The sequence below is a fragment of the Podarcis erhardii genome (genome assembly GCF_964252035.2).
Source record: "Podarcis erhardii genome assembly, chromosome: Z".
NCBI lineage: Eukaryota > Metazoa > Chordata > Lepidosauria > Squamata > Lacertidae > Podarcis > Podarcis erhardii.
The window spans coordinates 15993299-16015357 of NC_138504.1; the positions used below are offsets into that span (position 1 = coordinate 15993299).

Here is a 22059-nt window from a genome sequence, read left to right on the forward strand (position 1 = left end):
TTACAGACATCTCCTTTGCTATTCTATTTTTAAAATTCCATTTATATCTCCCACCTTTCTTCCATCAACCCATGTGGTTCTCAAGGAGTCATCTATCTTGTCACTGATGAGACCTTAATCAAGATAGTAGTCTCTCATATCATATGGCTGGATATCAATATGGATTAGGATTGTTTGAAGATAATGTACGAGACCAAGATGTCTTTACATTCTGATGGTTCAACATGGTGTAGGGAACAGAATGCTGTATTGGTACTGTACACGGGGGCCCAGATTTAAATTCCAACACAATAATTTCATGTATTATTCCTTAGCACCCCTTTCTCCCTTCTCTTTTTAATGAAAGTAATATATGCAGTTCAGGTATTTTGTGTGTGTGTGTGTGTGTGTGTGTGTGTGTGTGTGTGTAGATACAGTAGGTTAGGCTGGCTGTGTTTCTGTTACAGTACAAGGAACAAAGATTGACCGATTTATTATGACACAAGTTTTCCATCACATGCATCATGAAGTTTCATCTCGTCTCTCTCTCTATCTCACACACTCACGTGGAGGGCTAACAAAAGTAAAGAAAATGTGGCAAATCAAATAAACTTTAAGCAAATGAACCGCAGTGATAATTCACCACGGCAGTAACTGGTGATAAAGGCAATCATTCTAGGGCTGCTAGGTTAATGAGCACCAGTCGCATGGCAGGAAAGCATTGTCTCTATCATGCCTAAACAGATCGGCTCAAACTCCTCGATAAGTCCCGATTCAGCACTTTCAACTTGTGAAATATCTTTTTGTAGCTGGAATATCCAGGTCGGGAGTGGGGTGTTCTGGCAGAGGGACCCTGTTGAATTCCCACCTGTGCAGTGAAGCACCAGGATCCCTGTGCCAGGGAAGGTCTGAAGAGAGGTCTGAGCCTTGACAGACGCTGCCCCCTCCCCCTTTCCCTCCCCTACTTCTTAATCCACTCCTTTCTTGTGACTCATCTCCCTTTCACAAACCCTTCTCTCTCCCCTCCTGCCTGCCTTCCATCCGGGCACTCACTTCCGCCAGGCTTTTCCTTTCGGCGCTCACCCAAGTCTTCTTCGAACCGCTTCCGGGCCCCATCCCTCGTTCACCCTCAGCCACGAGTGAGGGCATCGGCGCGCCTTGGCGGCTTCAGCGTGCCAAGAGGTTTGCGCGTGCGCACACAGGAGAAGACCCCTGTGCGCGAGAGAGACGGGAGGGTGGGGGGAAGTGTTGAGTTTACGTCCCGCCGTCTCCTTCCTTCGATTCCCCGGCCCGTCTGCCGTCAGGGCGCGCGTAAGGGAGGGGGAGGGGGAGGGGTGGGTGGGTAAACGAGCGCGTGCGCAGAAAGCCGCCAGTCGCGCGCCGAGTGCCCTGACAGGAGCGGAGCGAGCGTGAGGAGAGCAAGGCGGCGACCAAAAAAAAAAAAAAGGGGGGGGGGTTGGGGGGTGGGAAAGAGACTTGGCGAGGCGGGGCGGGCGCCTCCCTTCATCCCGCCATGAGTGCCTGAGGGAAGGGAGAGAGAGAGAGAGAGAGAGGCAAGGGAAGAGAGGCGGCATGGAGAACCAGGGAGCCGGCGGTGAGGAACCGCCGGGTAAGATGAACCCGAGGCGGGGCGGTGTCGGAGGCGGCGGCTGGCGCGCCCCTGAGGATGAGACTAAGAACAAGCCCAAGCTGGTGAGTGAGGAGGTGGGGGGGGGGGCGGCGCGCAGGGCTGACCGGGGCTTAAAGCGTTGCGTGGGGTGGAGGGTGTTATGCTGTCGAGGGGGCAGCTCGCAGCACACCCGGCCTGGCCTAACCCAGCCTTTTTAAAAACGGAGGGCAGGTGGGATGGGGGTTAGGGGTTAAGGTGTTGGGGGGGGGGCGTTTCAGGCGAGAGTTTTTAAAAACTCTAGAAGCTCGCGGGGGGCACCGTTGCTTCTGTTTCGTCAGCCGCCTCGCTCGAGGGCCTCTAGGCGACGTGCAGTAGAACAACAACAAACAAACAAACCCCAGTTTCAGTAGTGATAAACGACCAATGGGTTCCGACTAGGGGGGGAAATCCTGCGAAGCTGGACTAAAAGACGCCGTGAAATAGCACCACTTCTCTGGTTCCTGCTGCTAAAGGGGCAGTTACTGGGGTGGGGTGGGGTGGGAAGTTTGCAATCTGCTGTGCGTGTGTGTGGAAGTGGAGGGGAGAATACATTGACTAGGTTTGCTTAGGGGTGGAGCATATTTCACAGGCCCTGCTCCTGTGACATCCTGCACAGAGGCTTGGGTTGCCAGCTGTCTCTAGAGGCTCTGCTCTTGTGCCCTACAGGGGTTTTGAGGCGAGGCAGCAATGGGCTGGTTAAGGCTCTTGTGGCATGGAGGTGGACTGGGTTTTCCTTTTGGCTTTTATGGATCAAGTGACTGTTAAAGGCACAGCTGCTGGGGTTGTTTGAAGTGTTGGTAATCCTTGAGGTGGCCAGAAGACTGCCTTTAATAGATTTCCTTAATAGCTATGTGTGTTTGGGGTGAGGTGGGAAATTAAGGGTCAGCTGCTTATCTCATCTCTTGTGCTTTTCACTGAGGCTTGACTTTACTATTTTGTTTGTTTTTGCTCATTGTTACCTGGTTCTTCCTCCTACACATTTTCATAACAGGTCACATAGAATCATGGAATTGTAGAGTTTGAAGGTATCCCGAAGGTCATCTAGTCCAACACTCTGCAATGCAGGAATCCTGCCCACAGCTGTCTCTGGGTGGCCTCAAACCACCAACCTTCTGGTTAACAACAGGCAGATGCACTATGGTTGAAGGATAGTTGTGAGTGGCATGGCTTGGTAGGATTTGAACTTTGATCTCCCTGGTGCCAAATCAACATGCCTAACTCCTATACCAGGCTTCCTCAAATTCGGCCCTCCAGATGTTTTTGGCCTACAACTCCCATGATCCCTAGCTAGCAGGACTAGTGGTCAGGGATGATGGGAATCGTAGTTTCAAAACATCTGAAGGGCCGAGTTTGAGAAAGCCTGCCCTATACCATCCTGACTCTAAATTCTTTCACCTGTGGCTTTTCACAGAAGATTGGTTATCAACTGCAGTGACTGGCCATGTTATTAGGACTTTCCACAGAGGTTTGAGATGCAGAAAGCAGCAGGTGATGCTTTTCATGGTATAGAGATGGATACTCTAATTTGCTCCTTGTTGCAGGCCAGACTACTGTTAGGAGCAGCTTTAAGTACTGTTTGAAAAGTTGGCAGCCCTTTGAAGGCAGAAAGAGGGAGAGTGCTTGAGCTTGTAATTTTTTTTTAGAGAACCTAGGTAGGCTCTTAAATGTTGGCAACTTTTACTGTTGCCAAGACCATATAACACCGGTCTTGAAAGACCTACATTGGCTCCCTGTACGTTTCCGAGCACAATTCAAAGTGTTGGTGCTGACCTTTAAAGCCCTAAATGGCCTCGGTCCAGTATATCTGAAGGAGCGTCTCCTCCCCCATCATTCTGCCCGGACACTGAGGTCCAGCTCCGAGGGCCTTCTGGCGGTTCCCTCACTGCGAGAGGCCAAGTTGCAGGGAACCAGGCAGAGGGCCTTCTCGGTGGTGGCGCCCGCCCTGTGGAATGCCCTCCCATCGGATGTCAAGGCGATGGACAACTACCTGACATTCAGAAGACATCTGAAGGCAGCCCTGTTCAGGGAAGTTTTTAATATGTGACATTTTAGTGTATTTTTTATCTCTGTTGGAAGCCGCCCAGAGTGGCTGGGGAAACCCAGCCAGATGGGCGGGGTACAAATAATAAATTATTATTATTATTATTATTATTACTGGCCTAGTTCCTTTGACTTGAACAGAACCACAATAAAACACACACAAAGTGTTAGTGTTGTGTTAGTACTTGAGTGCTGGACTCAAATGCCCACTCAGCCATAATAATAATAATAATTTATTATTTATACCCCGCCCATCTGGCTGGGCCTCCCCAGCCGCTCTGGCGGCTTCCAAAAAATATTAAAATACTGTAATACATCAAACATTAAAAGCTTCCCTAAACAGGGCTGCCTTCAGATGTCTTCTAAAAGTCTGGTAGTTGTTGTTCTCTTTGACTTCTGGTGGAAGGGCATTCCACAGGGAGGGCGCCACTACCGAGAAGGCCCTCTGCCTGGTTCCCTGTTACTTGGCCTTTCACAGTGAGGGAACCGCCAGAAGGCCCTCGGTGCTGGACCTCAGTGTCCGGGTAGAACAATGGGGGTGGAGACGCTCCTGGGTGAAGCTCACTGGGTGTAATTGGGCTAGTCACTAGCTTAAGTCTAACCTACCTCACAGGGTTCTTGTGGGCATTAAATGTGGAGGGGTGGAACTATGCACACAACCTTGAGTTCCTTGGAGAAAAGGTGGAATATAAAGTCAGCAAATAAACAGATGAAATACAGTGGTACCTTGGATTACAGACGCTTCAGGATACAGACGCTTCAGTTTACAGACTCCACTAACCCAGAAATAGTACCTCGGGTTAAGAACGTTCCTTCAGGATGAGAACAGAAATCGTGCGCCGACGCCGGGAGGCCCCATTAGCTAAAGGTTAAGAACAGTTTCAGGTTAAGAACGGACCTCCAGATCGAATTAGGTTCTTAACCCGAGGTACCATTGTAAATTAAACAGGCAGAAAAACAAACAAGTGGTGGTGTGGCATTATTTGAAACTGACAAATACTTTTGTAGCATGAACTACAGTGGTACCTTGGGTTAAGTACTTAATTCGTTCCGGAGGTCTGTTCTTAACCTGAAACTGTTCTTAACCTGAAGCACCACTTTAGGTAATGGGGGCTCCTGCTGCTGCCACGCCGCCGGAGCACGATTTCTGTTCTCATCCTGAAGCAAAATTCTTACCCTGAAGCACTATTTCTGGGTTAGCGGGGTCTGTAACCTCAAGCATATGTAACCCAAGGTACTGTACAGGATTAAATTACTCCATTGCTCTTCGTATCAGTAGTAGAAAAATCCTCACTTGCTACATTTCTGCATTTTAGACTACTGTTAAAAACACCTGAAGAAAGCCAGTAAAAAGTTGCTTCCCCTGGGCCTTCAGATAATTAAATAAATAAAGAAGGAGGAGGAGGATAGGTGTGGGCCAGGCAGCAAGATAGGGTTGGTAGTAGATACTCAACAGATAAACCTTTCACTGCCCCCAATATGCAGTGATTGGAAATCACTTCATTTCATATCGGACATCTGTTGCTTCCCTGACTAGTATGTAGCTGTTGATGGCACTGGAGCCCTACTGTGAAAAAGAAGACAGCAACCATATCCAAAGAGTTGTCCATTTCTTTTGGTCTTAGCAATGTTCTAAATCTTGAAGAACCATCTGACAAGACTTTAATAGTTTCATATTTTCTCTTATTTGCATCTCCAGACTTGGAAGAGCCACACCTGTTAGGTTTCGACTGGTTCACAACTACCACATACACTTTGCCCTTGTTCTCAGGTAGTGTGGTGTTGGCTTGGTGTCAAGTTATTCTGAGATGGACGGGGTATCTCATCTCTTTTGGAATGTTCTGGGGTTATGGTGGTTTTGGTTTTTCCATAGTGGATTATGATGGAATTATGCAGTGAAGCAATGAGCGACTTTTGAAACAAGCAAGACTTGCCCTTCACTGGCTGGTTTGGAGTCAGACTTCTGGTTCCCCTATGTATGGAGAAATGCCAAGTGGAGCCAGTCATAGGTTGCAGTTGGTAGTGTGAGGCTGGCATGGTGTCTGCGTGGTGACATTCCATTGAATGATGCCTTGTAGTATTTACTTTGGGCTATTTTACACTGAATCAAACTCTTGTTCACATAATCTTCGTTAGTCCATTCTGAGAGCAGTTCTTATAAAGATATTATCCATATTGCTATCCAAAATCTTATTAGTGGAAGATACCTGGGCTTGAACATAGGATATTTTTTACATGTTTCATTGTTTAAAGTGTAAATTTAGTTTAATGGTGTTTCATATGTCACATTTTCTTCCTTCTGGTTCATCATTGACACGTTCCAAGCCATGGTTTATTATGCATATGGACACTGTTCATAATTTGCTATTTTCATGGATTTTTGCCAGGAATTCTATAGTTGGGTATCAGATGTGGCATATGAAGCAACTCTTAGAAGAGATACTAATAAATGTGGTAGGAACCCTTGACCATTTTCTCCTTCCAGCAGAAATGAATAGTAAATTAGCTTCTCTCAGCCTTGATTAAGACTCGCAGCATAATCCTATGCAGAGATACACATAATTTTGCATAGGATTGTGCTGACAAATGGAGCTGATTTAGAGATGGCAATTTTAAGTGTAGCTGGCCTGAAAAATATGCACGAGCAATACTGGACCTGGAATAGCTTCTGTGTTGACCCTTTAGCATTTAAGGATGGGGTGTGACAGAAAAATATAAAGCACTCTTACCTGGCTTTGACAATGGTATGCCATGTTTAACTATTTTTGTGTGTGTTTTGGGGCAGTGTTAGAAACTCAGATATATAAGCTAGGGTCCAACTGGCTCCTTAAGTCAAGGTTACAGAGAATATCTAGTTGCTATTTTGGGGCAAGACGGCTCTAAGGCCTTATTTTTCAAATGATCGACTGACTGTGATTGATTATCAGTTAAGCATCTGGCTAGTTCAGATGACAACCTCGAGCAAGGTAAAGAGCTTTGACAACTTTAAGAAGAAAAGTCACTTGATCCAGGGACAGTCCACATATATATTGGCCTGTTTCTACCACTTTTTCTTAATGGTAACATGGACCATTCATAATGTAAGAATATTCTTCACAACTGTGACCAAGGCAGTAGGGTGGGTAAGTGAAGACAAGCAACAATTAACTATAACATTGTTCACTGCTCCTGCTCAGGCTGCACAAAAAATATTGGTTTCTGAAATTTAATCTGATTGTGCAGATAAAATCTAAGTGAGCGAATTCTGGAAGATGTGGTATTAGTGTGTGAAAACAGTCAAGATCCAGTGATCCCCAGGCATGCACCTCTAGATTGTGGAGATGTCAGGTATCTTCACTTGGTTGCAAGTGGCAAATAGCCAGGTGCAAAATGCACCTGGTGCCTGACTACTGGTAATTTTGAACACTTGTTTGGGGACACCATGTTTTGGCACTAAACTCAGAAGAAGCTCAGCAGTGTCTGTATGCTGGTGCTAAGGATGTGCAAGGCTTGGGATCTAAAGGACCCAATCTTGATTTTCACTTTGTGAGTAATGTTTTGGTTTTTTGGATGTGGTATATTACCCACATATACAGCTGCCTCTTCCTGCAATTGACTACAACTAACAGTAACCACCTGTGGGTCAACAATTGTAACAGGAAATCTTCTGTAGCTGTGTTTTTAACAATATGATTCAATTTTCAAAAATGAGTGATGCTATTTGCATCAGAAAAATGTGATACAAAGCTTGTTTGCATTCAGGTCTAATCTAAGCCAGTTTTGGATATAATATTTTCCCTCCCCATATGCCACAGAACAACACTCTCTTAGGAAAATGAATGGTTTTGGGTATCATTCTCATTTAAAGTCCTGTTGAGGAAAACATGTCCTGCTGTTATGGATGTCTGTTACATCCTTTGGACTTATACTGATCCTATAGGTCTGGAAGACAGAACTTTGATCAAAGTTACCAAAGTTATGCACTGTTCTTCTGTAACTGGTGGGGAGGCATGTGCAGCGTGGTACTCCACTGGTCACATGTGGGAAATGGCCACGCTTCTAAGGTGCGTAAGCAAGTGGCAAATTGCATGGAAGTGTGCCAGACTATTTTCATTACCCACCTAAACATTCAGGCGCCTCTCACTTCTTTCATACTCAAATTTGTAAGAAGATTCTGCACACCTAAGCTCAGTGAAACTGACTTAATCACATCTACAGTTGTGACTGTTCTGTATTGCTTATGTAGCTCTTCTTATAAAACCTACTTGGGAAGAATGATTGTAGCCTTGCACGCTGTGCTACCCTTCATATTTTAGTTGCTATATGCTGCTTTTCTGTATGTTATGTAACAAAAAAGTATAGATATAATGAACTATCTTTTGAGCTTCAAGTTAGCAACAAGGATGCTTTACAGTTATATTAATAATATGGTAACAGTTATTTGCTGGTAAAAGCTTATAGTGTTGAGGACTTATATAATTGAACTGATAGAGCAGTTTCCGCAGGAACAGTTATGTCACTCCACTTTAAGGATGATTTCTTTCCTTGATAAGAAGGGAGCCTAGCCCCAGCCCATGCCATGTTGCACTGTTGTGGGGTTGTGGTAGCAACCACAATTTATCATTCAGGATGAAACTGACCAGACCATAATCTGTCTGGTCAGTGTTAAAATAACATCCTAGAGCAGTTCTGAAAGTATCAAGCATGTGGAGGGCATACAGAGCAGTCTCTTGGGCTGTTTTGTTTTGCCTTGTTTTAAAGTGTTTAGAATTAATATTTTGAGGAGGTTCTAAATTTGTACAGCTTTTCAAATCTGAAATCTCAAACATCTTATTTCCTTAAGATCCCAAAGTAAAATTCAGTTTAGGTACTATTTTATTGAGAACATAGTCCTGAAGATATCTCTATATCTCTGAAGATAAAGTTTGTTCAGTTTATTTTTGGCCTTGTAACTGAAGAAGTTGTCCTGGCAACTGCCTTGCACATAATTTACAGGGTTGAAAACCTGCCAAATTTAACTTTCTAAATTCTGGACCCACTTTGTTGTCTTCACTTTGATCTATCAGTCACTCTGCCCACAAATATAACTTATTGGTAAAGATAAAGGGACCCCTGACCATTAGGTCAAGACGTGGACAACTCTGGAGTTGCGGCGCTCATCTTGCTTAACTGGCCGAGGGAGCCGGCGTACAGCTTCTGGATCATGTGGCCAGCATGACTAAGCCGCTTCTGGCAAACCAGAGCAGCGCACGGAAACGCCGTTTACCTTCCCGCCGGAGCAGTACCTGACAATACAGTGGTACCTCGGGTTAAGAACTTAATTCGTTCTGGAGGTCTGTTCCTAACCTGAAACTGTTCTTAACCTGAAGCACCACTTTAGCTACTGCTACCGCTGCGCTGCCACACAATTTCTGTTCTCATCCTGAAGCAAAGTTCTTAACTCGAGGTAATATTTCTGGGTTAGTGGAGTCTAACCTGAATCGTATGTAACCTGGTACCTCTTGTTATGTACTTAATCCGTTCTGGAGGGCTGTTCATAATTGGAAACCGCTTGTAACATGAGACGCACTTTCGCGAATGATGCCTCCCGCTGCTGCTACGCCGCTGGAGTGCGACTTCCGCATGCATCCTGGGGCAAAATTTGCAACAAGGGGCATCTACTTCCGGATTAGCAGAGCGCATAACCCGAAGCATTCGTAAGGGGGATAGTATGTAACATGAGGTACCACTGTAGTTAGCTTTCCCGAACGCTGAAAACCCAGAGGTAAATGCTTCAGTTTTTGAACTTTTTTGGAAGCCGAATGTCCCATGTGGCTTCCGCTTGAGTGCAGGAACCTCTTGCAACCAATTGGAAGCCGCATCTCGGTGGTCGAACTTTTCAGAAGCTGAATGGGTTTCCAGAATGGATTATGTTCGACAACTGAGGTTTGACTGTATTGTCTTTCTTGGGATAGTTTGTGATTTGTTACAGCACAGTACTATACTATGTAACAATATGATTTGTGTTAGCCTAATGTGACTGTCATTTAACTGCTGATAATTCCTGAAATTATACATTGACTGCGGGATAAATTTGTTTAAAATGGAAAGCAAAGCAAAATACTTTTTTCTAAATCTGAGATTCCAAATAATTCTGCTCCAGCACAGGAAATGCAGCACAGGAAATGCAGCAATGTGTTTAGTACTACATACCATGCATGCCAGTGAGTTGGATTATGCATAAGAGGTTTCCTAGAGAAAAAGACTCAAGTTATCATGGCCTTATTGTTAGAAAGGTGTTTATATATTGTGACCTAAATATTCTAGGTACATTGTTTTTGCTTTTTGCTTTAAATTTTGCTGTGAACTTCATGTGTGCAGGCAGAACTGTACGTTGTGCTGAAATGTAGACCTTCGTTGTTTCAGTTCTGTAAGTTGTGACAGGTCAATTCAAGTAAGTATGTAAAATTGGATATGAATATTATTTAGTGAAATACTGATTGCAGTCAATTCACAATTGACAAAAAAGTGAGCTTATGGAGGCTAGCAGTATTTTTAGGTACTTTGACTCTCTCTTCTTAATATGTCTGGGGCTTCAAAACTACAGGTGGTGTTAATGTGTACAGTTAATGGGATATGACTGGCCGTGCTAGATTTGAAGTTGGACAGACATTTATCTAGTAGTGTGTGGCTTTGCTATCTTCTTTGAAACATCAGAACCTATTTGTCCTACAGGGACCCTGAATTCTATCTCTAGTAACTTGTGGTCTGGTTTGTGTAGGTTAACTGTGCAAGAAGGACAGATGACACAATGGATTAACTTAGATTATTTTTTATTTCTTCTCATTACAAACCATGTGACAAAGCCAGAGTCGTTGAATGTTGTGCTACTGTAGTACCGTATTTTTTGCCCTATAAGACACACTTTTCCCCCTCTAAAAAGTAAGGGGAAATGTGTGTGCCTCTTATGGAGCGAATGCAGGTGGGAGGCTCTGCTCAGCGCTCCCTTTAAAGAGCCGTGTGTAGCGTGTGTGCGGGTCTTTGTGGCTTTTCCCCAAGGAGGGAGATGGGCTGCCCTTTTCCCTCCTTGGGGAAAAGCCCCCAAGAGCCGCACACACACTCAGTGCGCTCTTTAAAGGGAGCGCAGCTCTTGGGGGAGCCTTAGCCACGCACAGCCTCTCGTGGGCAGGGGATGAAGGCTCCTCTTGCCCGGGAGAGGCTGCGCGCAGCTAAGCCAGAAGCCAGGACAGCCAGTGGGATCGCTGTGCTCCGATCCCGCTGGCTGTTCTAGCTTCTGGCTTAGCCACGCGAAGCCTCCGCAGGGCATGGGGAGCCTTCATCCCTGTGCCCTGCAGAGGCTTCGCAGGGCTATCCAAAACTAGAACAGCTAGAGGGAGTGCTGTGCAGTGCTTCCTCCAGCTGTCCTAGCTTCTGGATTAGCCACGTGAAGCCTCCGCAGGGCAGCGGGGAGCCTTCATCCCGCTGCCCTGTGGAGGCTTCATGTGGCTATCCCTGGCTTTTGCGGGAGATGGGGGAAGGAACAGAGCGCACGGCTCTGTCCCTTCCCCCACCTCCCAGAAAAGCCCCCAAGAGCCGCGCTCTCTTTAAAGAGCGCACGGCTCTTGCGGGAGTAAAGCCAGTAGGCTTGCTTTCGCTGAAGCCAGGAGGGCAAGAGGGATCGGTGCGCACCAATCCCGCTTGCTCTCCTGGCTTCAGGGATAGCCCTGCAAAGTCTCCTGAGTGAAGATGGAGGAGCGCTTCCTCTTAGCTCAGGATGCTTTGCGTTGTTTTCTTATTTCTTGTTTTCCTCCCCTAAAAACTAGGTGCTTCTTATCGTCTGGTACGTCTAATAGAGCAAAAAATACGGTAATACATAGTGTTATAAACCTATGCTACAGTTGTAATAACGGAATGTCTACGAACCTTTTTTTTTTGCAATGAAATTTATTATTTTTATGATTCATAGAATTTATAGAGTTGGAAGGGACCACTAGGATCATCTGGTCCAACCCCCTGCTGGGCTTGAACCCACAACCCTGAGATTAGGAATCTCAAGCTCTACCAACTGAGCTATCCCAGTATTCAATTGATTTCCATACTGCCTTATATTTTAAAGGGGGGAAAATATCAAAGTGTTTTAAAACACATTAAAACATCAAATAAAACAATCCTGAATACAACAAATTCAAGCTTCAAGGAAAATATTTCAGATCCTTCTTGTAGTGACAATTGGCTTTCCCTTTATTTATTTATTTATTTATTTATTTATTTGCCTACTTAATTTATATAGCTGCCCCATAACAGAAGTACTCTAGGAGGCTAGTACGGTGTTGTGGTTAGAGTGTCAGACTAGGACCCGAGAGATCAGGGTTCAAATCCCCCCTCAGTCATAAAGCTCATTGGGCCAGTCACCTTATGCCAGTCACAGCCTCTCAATCTATCTCACAGGGTTGTTGTAGGGATAAGGAGGAGGGTGAACTGTGTACTCCTTGGAGAAAGATATAGGATATAATGCAATAAATAAGCTTCTACTTACTTGCTTATGAAAACTGGAGGTGCCAGGCAGATGGAGTTGTCAGATGCCAACCTGGCATCCAGAGATCTCCATGTGGTCGCAATTGTACCCATGACAGTCAAAAAACATGCTGCGTCTAATAGAGAATTTCTAATACTGGTAATATGGGTTAATACTGCTTTCCATCTAGATCAGAGGTTCCCAAACTTGTTTGGCCTACCACCCCATTTTCAGGGGAAAAAAATTCAGTGCCTCTCTGGAAATCTACCTTCTTTAAGCAAGCAAACAAACAAAGATGCAGTGACAAATCTGTGTTCTTTTATGTATCTATATTTCTACCTACATCCTACAACATAGTACATAAAGATGTTGTTATAAGTAAGACACAGCGGTAAGTGTCATTACACAACTGTTGAAACATGTACAAACAATTTTTCAAAACTGGCCGAGGAGGTGGACTAGGCTCCCAGATTAAAAACCCACGTGGCGGACTAGAGTGAAGCCTGCTGGCTCAGTTGATCTGCCCAGTGTTAGGGCTTGTGCCACTGCCGCCTGTCATTGGCCCAACAGGCAGGTAAGCTGTGAGCCACTTCCTGGGCCTGGGTGAATCGGAAAAGGGTATACTGAAGCCCAGGTAATACCCCTTTGGTCCAGCATGACCACTGGTTCCAGGGGAGATCTGGCAGTAAGCGTCATTTCACAACAGATGAAACATGTACTGTACAAATGGTTTTTCACAATTTTCTTATGTGTCCACTGCCCCTTTTCAGCACCCCCCCCCCAGTTACACCTGAGGCTACTACCACCCCCTGGATCATTCCAGCACCCCCCAGGGGCCATTATCGCCCACTTTGGGAAACACATCTGGATGTAAATGGTAGAAGTCTAATGTGCAAACCCTTCCTGCATTGCAAATGTTAATGAAGAATAATAATTAATGATGGTAGTGAATTACTTCCTTTTCTCTGGCCTCAATCTTCCATCATTCAGCTTTGATGGATATGGTCAGACCTTAAGATTCTTTTCCTGGTTAGCTACCATCTGTTCTGACCCTGTCAGTGTATATGTGAAATTATATATATATTTCCCTAATGTGCATTAGTTTACATTTATATTGAACTTCATTTTACATTTTAAACAGTTTGGTGATAGTACTTCGGCTTCGTGGGTAAGCATGTGTAAGAATGGGCTGTATTTAGCCCATTAGTTTCTCTTGGAATTGCTTAAAAGTTACTGAATGTCTTGATGCACATATGAATGTCATTTGAATGACATGTTTCTGTATTATTATTTATAAAATTTATATACAACCCTATACCCATAGATCTCAGGGTAGTTCATGACATAAAATCACATATAAAAAACAGAAAATACATAACAAAAACAACCCAATAATTTCCCCTTAAAAAAATATTCCAGTAAGCTTCTGGAACTATGGATGGTGCACATATCAGAAAAAAACTAAAGTACACAACAATTGGTTTATTGTACTCAACTGAAGGCAGAAATCTCTATAAACAGAGTAAGAGATAGTCGTTCAGAACAGTTTGCAGAACTCCACCAGCTTTGGATCCTTGTTACTTCTCTAACTGGTGGTAAATTAAACCAATGAACAATAATTTAAGTACAGATGTAGCATAGGAAAATAGTGAGTTTTATGCAGACTTCACTGAGCAAAGTATAAATATATGTTGATACTATGCTATCAGTAATGAATTCATGAGAGTTGGTTTCCATGTTGGCACAAATTATGACCAAATTCTTCCATATATTGTTGGTTCTGTTTGCTGTAGCTGACATTAGCTAGACAACATATTGGAACAACCACAACAAACATTTCAGAATATAAATAAGTTTAAGTGTCCATTGGAATGAATGCTTACTATGGCTGTTTTTTCAGTTTAATAAAAGCATTTTCAGAATGTTTTTATGTGTGTGTAGATTCCATCGAAGCATATAAAAAATATTTGCCTGTAACATTTTTGAACACAAACCAACATGTGTCTATATTGTAGAAGGTTACTTAATCTGAGTCATTTTGAGAGTTGCAGAGACTGAAACACGGGAAATTGCAGATTTTTCAGTATGGATAGTAATTTATGTCAAGAGGCTCTGTGTGTGGATTTGGTGCCTCCCCACCCAAATGGCTCCACAATCCACACCAAGTTTACCAACTTTACAAAGAAACATAGGCAGCAAATACTTTCAGAGCATGTCAGGTCCCAGACTTTCTATATAGTACACTCATATGCATGCACATTCAGAAGTATGTATTATTGAATTCAGTGAGACTTCAAGGTAAGTGTAGGATTGTAGTCTTAAACGATCATGTAAGAGTCATAAATGGGAACAGCAAAGAATCTTGGGGCTGCAGTCTATTATATTTTAGTATTCCTGAAATAGGGTTTTTCTTTAGTTTGGAACCATATCAATGAGCATGAAAGTGATCAGGAGTTCGTTTCATGCCATGAAAATGAACCTCAAAACTACAGGATGAGTGAAGGAATTAGGCTGCCTTTTAAACAAGGCAGGACTGGATTAGGCCTGCCAGCCAGATCTTTATTTTCCCTTACTCCCAAGGGCTTGGTTTGACAAGTGGGCAGTGCCAGCTACCTCTCGGGCACCTCATGTCACAGTAATGTCAGGCTGTCCATTTTTGATCACATGGTTTGAAATCATACCTTGCAGGTAAAGGGACAGCCTTTAAGGGTTGCCAACTTTGCTTAACATAGAGTTTGCCTTAAAAAAATAATAATTGGTTTTTAAACAAATACACATACAATGACCATTAAACACTTATCCAGCAGTGTTTCTAATAGTGTTTGTTCTACCCATTGTCTCTACAAATACACTTGCATATTCAACATTCAAACATATTACTTAATGTATCCTCTCCACTGAGAATATTGAGTGATTGGTATAACAATGTTTTGATTTGGGTCATTAACATCATTTGCATTTTTCACAGCTGCTATCTATTGGGTCAGCATTTTCACTGACATCCATCACAAGTCTAGGGTCTCTTTCCTGGTTAGTTACTACAAGTTCAGATCTTATAAACATATATATGCATTAGTTTACATATGCTAACACTGAATCGTACTTGCCATTTTAATATTTGCCTCTTCCTTCCTTTTTTGATTTCCTTGTTGTTCAAAGGTCCAGTGACTTCCATTGGCAATTTCCTGCTTCTAATGCATGTAAATACCTTGTCATTGTTGGCCTTTTTGTTTTTAGTGATGTGCTCCTCAAATTGTTTTTTTTCTTATTTCCTGCTTGTGTTTCTTTTGCCAGAGTTTGTGTTCCTTTTCCTCCTTATTTGAACAAGATTTCTGTTTTCTGAAGGAAATCTTGTTTCTATTGGCTTTATTGATACTGTTCATTGAACATGTTGGCATTCTCTTGACTGGTGGTGCCTTTTCTGAATTTTTAGTGTTGTGGTTTTGAATTACCCCCTAGGATTCTGAAAACAGCTATTATGTTGTGGAGGATGACTGAAGCCAGTGGGCTGGTTTTGTGTGTGAAAGTATTCTTACATGGGATTGTATTTTAGCATGTGATCTATCTGCATTCTGAAGTGATACTGTCCAAGGAAGAGGTCATATGCTTTTTGTGAAGCTTTAGGTTTGGCTTAGAAGCTTTGGAAATCCTATGTTTGGATCAAATGGACGAATCCTTTCTTTTGGGACCCTGTGAGTTCTAGCATATCTGCTAGCAAGGGACAGATTTTCATCCTCTACAGTAGATGGACACTGGACATACTTTTTAGACAACTGATCACTACAAGTACTTATATTTCCCAGGAGTTGGGTCTACAGTCACATCTGGCATATGGAAATGTTTTGAATTTTAGAACGTGCTGTTTGTGAATGGTAACAAAACTTTAACTTAGTGTATATTCGGACAACTATCATATTGTTTTGTGTTCTCCAGTTCTTTGAGTAGTGAGAAGTTCCATGGGCAGCACTACTTGGATTATTTATACACAAGTAGAACATAGGGGTAGTCAAGTAGCATATCTGCTATTGTATACTACATTTTTGGAGAGTTTTGCATTCCACCCCCAGGGCATTCTGACTCTGCCCCCCAAATGGTTTTGTGAAACACACACACCTTACACTCACCCCCTTTCCTTAGCTTCCACATTATCTTGGCCTCTTCCATTCAAAATGCTCAAATATCTCTAGCTATGTTCTGATCATTAGCTTTCCTTTAGAACATCTGCTAGTCATTCTAGTCACCTAACAAGCAACTTGCCTCACAAGTATGGCCAGAGCATGCATTATTTATTTATTTATTTAAATTTATATATCACACCCTTCCTCCTGGAAAACTCCAGAGCAGCATCCACGTAAGTACCGGTAATAAAAATATACCCAAATTATGTGTCTGAATAGGCCCATCCAACCAGAAAAGATTTCAGCAGGCAGCTAAAGGAGAACAGTCTTATCTGTCTTATTTGATGTTCTCATCATCAAAATGATAATTTGGGTGCTTCTTTCAGTTGTAGCATCTGCATGTGATGAGGTTATCCTCATGTGAATAGACTTGTTGGTGGTTGGTAGTAGTACAAAATAGTGTACTGTTACACATATGCAAAATAAGTTTAAAATAACACAATAATTCTTAATTGTCTTTCTGTGAGATTAAGCACCTCAAAATGTGCAAAGCTATTATTACTTACTTAATTTATATGCTAAGATAATTTCCAAGTGTAATTTCTACTTTTAAATTTTCTAAATTCTACTTTTAAATTAGGACTTTGAAACATGCATGGAACCATCTCTGCTATAAGAACATTAGTGTTAGATGCAACTAAACGCATAGCATTGTGTGCTGCTCTGTAGGTGGTGTAACATTTGATCAGAATTTGGATGATTGCTGCCTCAGGTGGAAGATGTCAGGGGACAGCAACAATTTCTCCTAGGTCTTGAGTTTGGATGTTTTTGAAATTAGACTCTTTATATGTTCTTGCCTTCTGTGTGAGATACATCTAACGTGGGCCCAGTAATTTGTTTATTAGAGTGAACGTGCCTTGCTGTATACCTAGGAAAACCACAGGCATCACTTCAAACTAGTTACAAACCTATGCTTCAGCTAGAAGGTTTAATTAGACCATTTGCTGTCCTGCCAGTTACATGCTTAGTGGTTAAGCAAAGTATACTCTCTTGGTGCTTTGTATACCATTGTGTGCTCCCACTTTCTTGTCCTTGTGGTTTTCCTCTTCTTTAGAAGCTGTGGGTGTGGTTGCTCAGAAATGCTGCCCTAATCTTCCTGCTCTTGCACTTTCCTCATCAAATGTTTCACGGTTGTTAGTTCTGTGGAGACTCCTAGTGGTCAGTTGAAGTTAATTCCATGTGGTAGAGCTGCTTGCCACTGAATTTAATACAGTATGTTAAACTAAGCCTTTTTAAAATTATTTCTTAAATGAAGCTGTTGTATACTTGGATGGGTTTACTGGTGCTGTAGCTTTAATAGTATTTTTAGTAGATTCATTTTATAATAGTTGCAAGCTATGTACTGTACTTCATGCACGCTACAGAATTTGAAATTTAGCAAAGCATTTTCTTTAAATAATAATGGAGAGCCAGAAGGACAGTGTAAACTTGAACATAGTCTTCCTTTTCTCCTCTGCTTCCACCAGAGAGTTCAAAATTGGGGTGTGGGTATGAAGGGGATGGCTGGCTTGTGAAAAGTGCTGTGTGAGACACAGAGAAGGGACTATCTTCCAGGAGAAGAGGCTAGGAGAAGAAACGGAAGCTCCCAGGCGAGAGCTGGGAGGATCCACCCTCTTCTGTGTGAGACAAAGGTTAAGATCTACTTTTGAGAGAGGGCTTTGTATTTTTCTTTCTCTTTTCCTTTCCTTTTTTATTTTTATTTATAGTAGTTTTTTTTAATTGTACAGTGGTACCTCTACTCATGCTCACCTTCAGTTCTGTATCCTTTGGGATATGTGCGCAGCAAACCAGAAAGTATTTTTCTGGGTTTTGTGATGTGCAGAAGCGCACTGCACGCATGCGCAGAAGCAGCGGCACCGGATATGCACACCTAGGGATCCGACTGGAGCTCCAGAACGGATCCCATGTGCAACCGGAGGTACCAGTGTATTGTATGATGAAAAGTTTCAATAAAAATATGCCAAAATTGGGGTGCAGGTGATTTTTGTGTCGCGGTTTTTAGAGGTTTTTTTTCAAACTGGACAGTGTTGAAATAATGCAGATGCTTTTTGGTTATTAAGGATGTACTCTTTACAGCAGCCTTTCTCATCATCCCTAGTTAGCAGGGCCAGTGGTCAGGAATGATGTGAGTTGTAGTCCAACAACATCTGGGGATCCAAGGTTGGGACTGGCTGCCTTAGAGAAATGAATTACAATAGGCAAACTATTCCTGCCCATATAAATATTCAGTTTTCTGAATAGTTTGGGATCATATGTTTTTCAGAAACTTTGTAGTCTTGTGAGTAAGATGAATTTTAGTCCCAAGTTCCTCATATCAATTCTGCCATTACAGGAAGATTAGAGTTCAGACTGTTAATGGAGCTAAACATCAGTAAAAGATATACTTCAGGGACACTAACTGCAATAATTGACTGGTAACAGCTTGACATGTATACTTTCACATGGTATCATTGATTGAACACTAAAGACTTGTTTTGTCATTGGATAAGTTATTTGGTCATTGTTAAAAATAAGGAAACACAAGTTGTAATAGCTTTGGTCCTTGTTTGCAATAGACCTAAAAGTGAAGTATCAATATTTTTACAATTTAAATTAGTGTATAAAGCACATTAAAACCAGTTGCTTAAATGAACAACATCTCCAACATAATTTACTTGGCAGTAACAAGCAAAATTTAGTGAAATGTGTCTATTGGTGAGTACACTTAGGATAATTAGAATACAGCATGAGTTCCATAGTTAGATCTAAACTGTTATATGAAAAAGTAGTGTTGAGTGTATGTGTATGTAATGAATTTTGAGTTCAGGGCTATAATGTGGGAGAGAAGAATCTAATTCCAAAATGTGTCAATCCTTATATACTTTAGTGTGTCTGTAAGAGAGAGAGAACCAGGTAAAACAATACTAAGTGAACTCAAGTACCTCATACCGTGGTGCCCCGCAAGACGAACGCCTCGGAAAACGAAAAACTCGCTAGACGAAGGAGTTTTTCGTTTTCTTAGCCGCTTCGCAAGACGCATCTCCCTATGGGCTTGCTTCCCAAAACGAAGCTTGCCCCGCAAGCTCCGGGGATAGCGGGGAAGCGCAGCGCGTCTTCCCCGCTGTCCCCGGACCTCTTTTGAAGCAAGGGGCAGCGGGGAGAAGATCGCTTCTCCCCGTTGCCAGGCCCGCAATCTCCGGGGACAGAGGGGAAGGCGCGCGGCGCTTCCCCTCTGTCCCCGGACGGTCTCCATAGGAACGCATTGATTGATTTTCAATGCATTCCTATGGGAAACTGTGCTTCGCAAGACGAAAAACTCGCAAGAAGAAAAAACTTGCGGAACAAATTAATTTCGTCTTGAGAGGCACCACTGTATAATAAACCTAGTATATTACACTTGATGTTAGCCAAAAGGCCAATAAGTTTTATCCAGAATAACGCTGTAAAAATAAAGGTCCCTTACCTTTCCTGCCCCAACCTGGCCACAGTGATCCATGCGACGGTCACCTCCAGGCTTGACTACTGTAATTCTGCCCTTGAAGCTGTCCCAGAAACTCCAGTGGGTGCAGAATGCTGCAGCGAGGCTCCTCACGGGGTCTCTGCCATGGGAGCTTATTCACCCAGTGCTTTTCCAGCTGCACTGGCTCCCGGTGGAGTACAGGGTCAGATTTAAGGTACTGGTTTTGACCTTTAAAGCCCTTCATGCCTTAGGACCCTCGTACCTATGGGACCACCTCTCCCGGTATACCCCACGGAGGACCTTAAGGTCCATAAATAGCAACACCCTAGAGGTCTCGGGCCCTAAGAAAGTCAGATTAGCCTCAACCAGAGCCAGGGCCTTTTCAACAGTGGCTCCGGTCTGGTGGAACACTCTGTCTCATGAGACCAGGGCCCTGCAGGATCTGATTTCTTTCTGCAGGGCCTAAGACAGAGCTGTTCTGCCTGGTCTTTGGCTTGGAATAAATTTGATTCCCTCCCCCTCTTTCTTTCTTTTTTCCTTTCTCCTCCTGTGATAGAATTCCTATTTGGGGACTTCCCTGGCTTTTTTCTGGCCCTTGTAGGAGCAGTTTGGATAGTTAGCCTTGGTGAAGACTTGACGTTTTCACCCCCCAAAAAGTTTTTGATTTGAGTTTCCATTGAAATGAGGCTGCATTTTAATGTATTTTAATCTTGTTTTTTAAGTTGTATCTCAAACAATTTGTTTTTATATCGGGTGTTAGCTGCCCTGAGCCCGGTGTTGGCTGGGGAGGGCGGGTTATAAATAAAATTTATTATTATGTAGTGGTACCTCGGGTTACATGCGCTTCAGGTTACATACGCTTCAGGTTACAGACTCCGCTAACCCAGAAATAGTACCTCGGGTTAAGAACCTTGCTTCAGGATGAGAACAGAAATCATGCTCTGGTGGCGCGGCAGCAGCGGGAGCCCGCATTAGCTAAAGTGGTGTTTCAGGTTAAGAACAGTATCAGCTTAAGAACGGACCTCCGGAACGAATTAAGTACTCTGGTTCACTAGAAGCGGCTTAGTCATGCTGGCCACATGACCCAGAAGCTGTACGCTGGCTCCCTCAGCCAATAAAGCGAGATGAGCACTGCAACCCCAGAGTCGGCCACGACTGGACCTAATTGTCAGGGGTCCCTTTACCTTTACCACTGTATTAAGATAATGTCCGTGTTTCTATTAGCACTATAAGGGGACAATAACTTCATCCACAGTTGCCTTGAGCCATTTTATTTCTGTGATAAATCATTGGAAGTATAAGTATAAAGAGTGCTACATCATATTTTGAGGGACTGTACGTTTGGTATGTCCTGTACTAAGTAAAGTGTGTAAGATGCTGCTCATGCCTCACAAGCTGATTTTCTCTTAAGTCAAATCTCTGGGCCATTCTTCAAACAATAAAATAAGGTTTTACCAGGAAATGAAAGCCTTCTGATGAGGATAGGAAAAGCTTCACACAGCTCATAATATCATCTTCTTTCTCACTGTCAACCAACCCAGCCAGAAAGCTCCTTAGACAAACCTATAACAAGGACTGGCTAGAATATTGTCCTTGTCTTTGTCACTTGTTATATATTTAGAGTATCATATAGTTCAGAGGTTTTCTTCAAACTTTTTGAACAAAGCTTTGTTTGGTGACTAAAAAGGTGTGAACCACAGTGCTGCCTAAGCAGTTTATTTATTTAGTCAAAGACTGTCCTGTATTGTGTATAAATATTTTGCTGTGTGTTCAGTCCAATGTAATGTTGTATTAGATGCTATTTATTTTTCTCTGTTAACACCCAACACCCAATTTCTTTTTGTTTTGACAATGATACAGTAATGTCAAAACGAGGTTCAAGTGATATGGTATACTAGTAACATACAGTCAATATAAAATTTGGTAGTGCTGGCTTTAAATGCGTTATACCTGGTATGAAAGCATTTTGTGAGAAAATAATGAAAAAAGCTTTAGAAACAAGTAAAAAACAAGCTTTGGGAACTTCATGTTAATTTCAAAAGGTATGTTGGGTAATATGCTGTTTTCTTTTCTTCTTTTTTTAAAAAATTAACTAGAATCTTCAGATAAAAACTTTGGCAGATGATATGGTAAGAGTCTTATGTGCTGGGTTTGTGTCTCTTTCTAGTGCATGCTGCTTCTGCTGCATAAGAGTAATTATGACCAGTGGGACATGAATATTGTGAAGTGTTCCACCATGTAAGGAAAGACTGAGGAAGCTGTTTTCCTTTACATGTTGGACTCCTGACTCCCATCAGCTCCA

General features: G+C 42.8%; 1 protein-coding gene across 7 annotated transcripts in view; it reads left to right on the forward strand.

Annotated features, from left to right (window-relative positions):
- The first annotated feature begins 1453 nt into the window (after positions 1-1453).
- Positions 1454-22059, forward strand: part of DIAPH2 (diaphanous related formin 2) — a 358462-nt gene continuing 337856 nt past the window's right edge. For 6 of the 7 annotated variants that reach the window (XM_081847906.1, XM_081847907.1, XM_081847908.1 and 3 more), the window contains exons 1-2: positions 1454-1671; positions 21854-21886. In XM_081847906.1, the coding sequence (XP_081704032.1) occupies positions 1552-1671; positions 21854-21886 (153 nt within the window). In that variant the 5' untranslated portion in view covers positions 1454-1551. The remainder of the gene's footprint in view (positions 1672-21853; positions 21887-22059) is intronic. The other variant, XM_081847905.1, reaches the window with a different exon arrangement.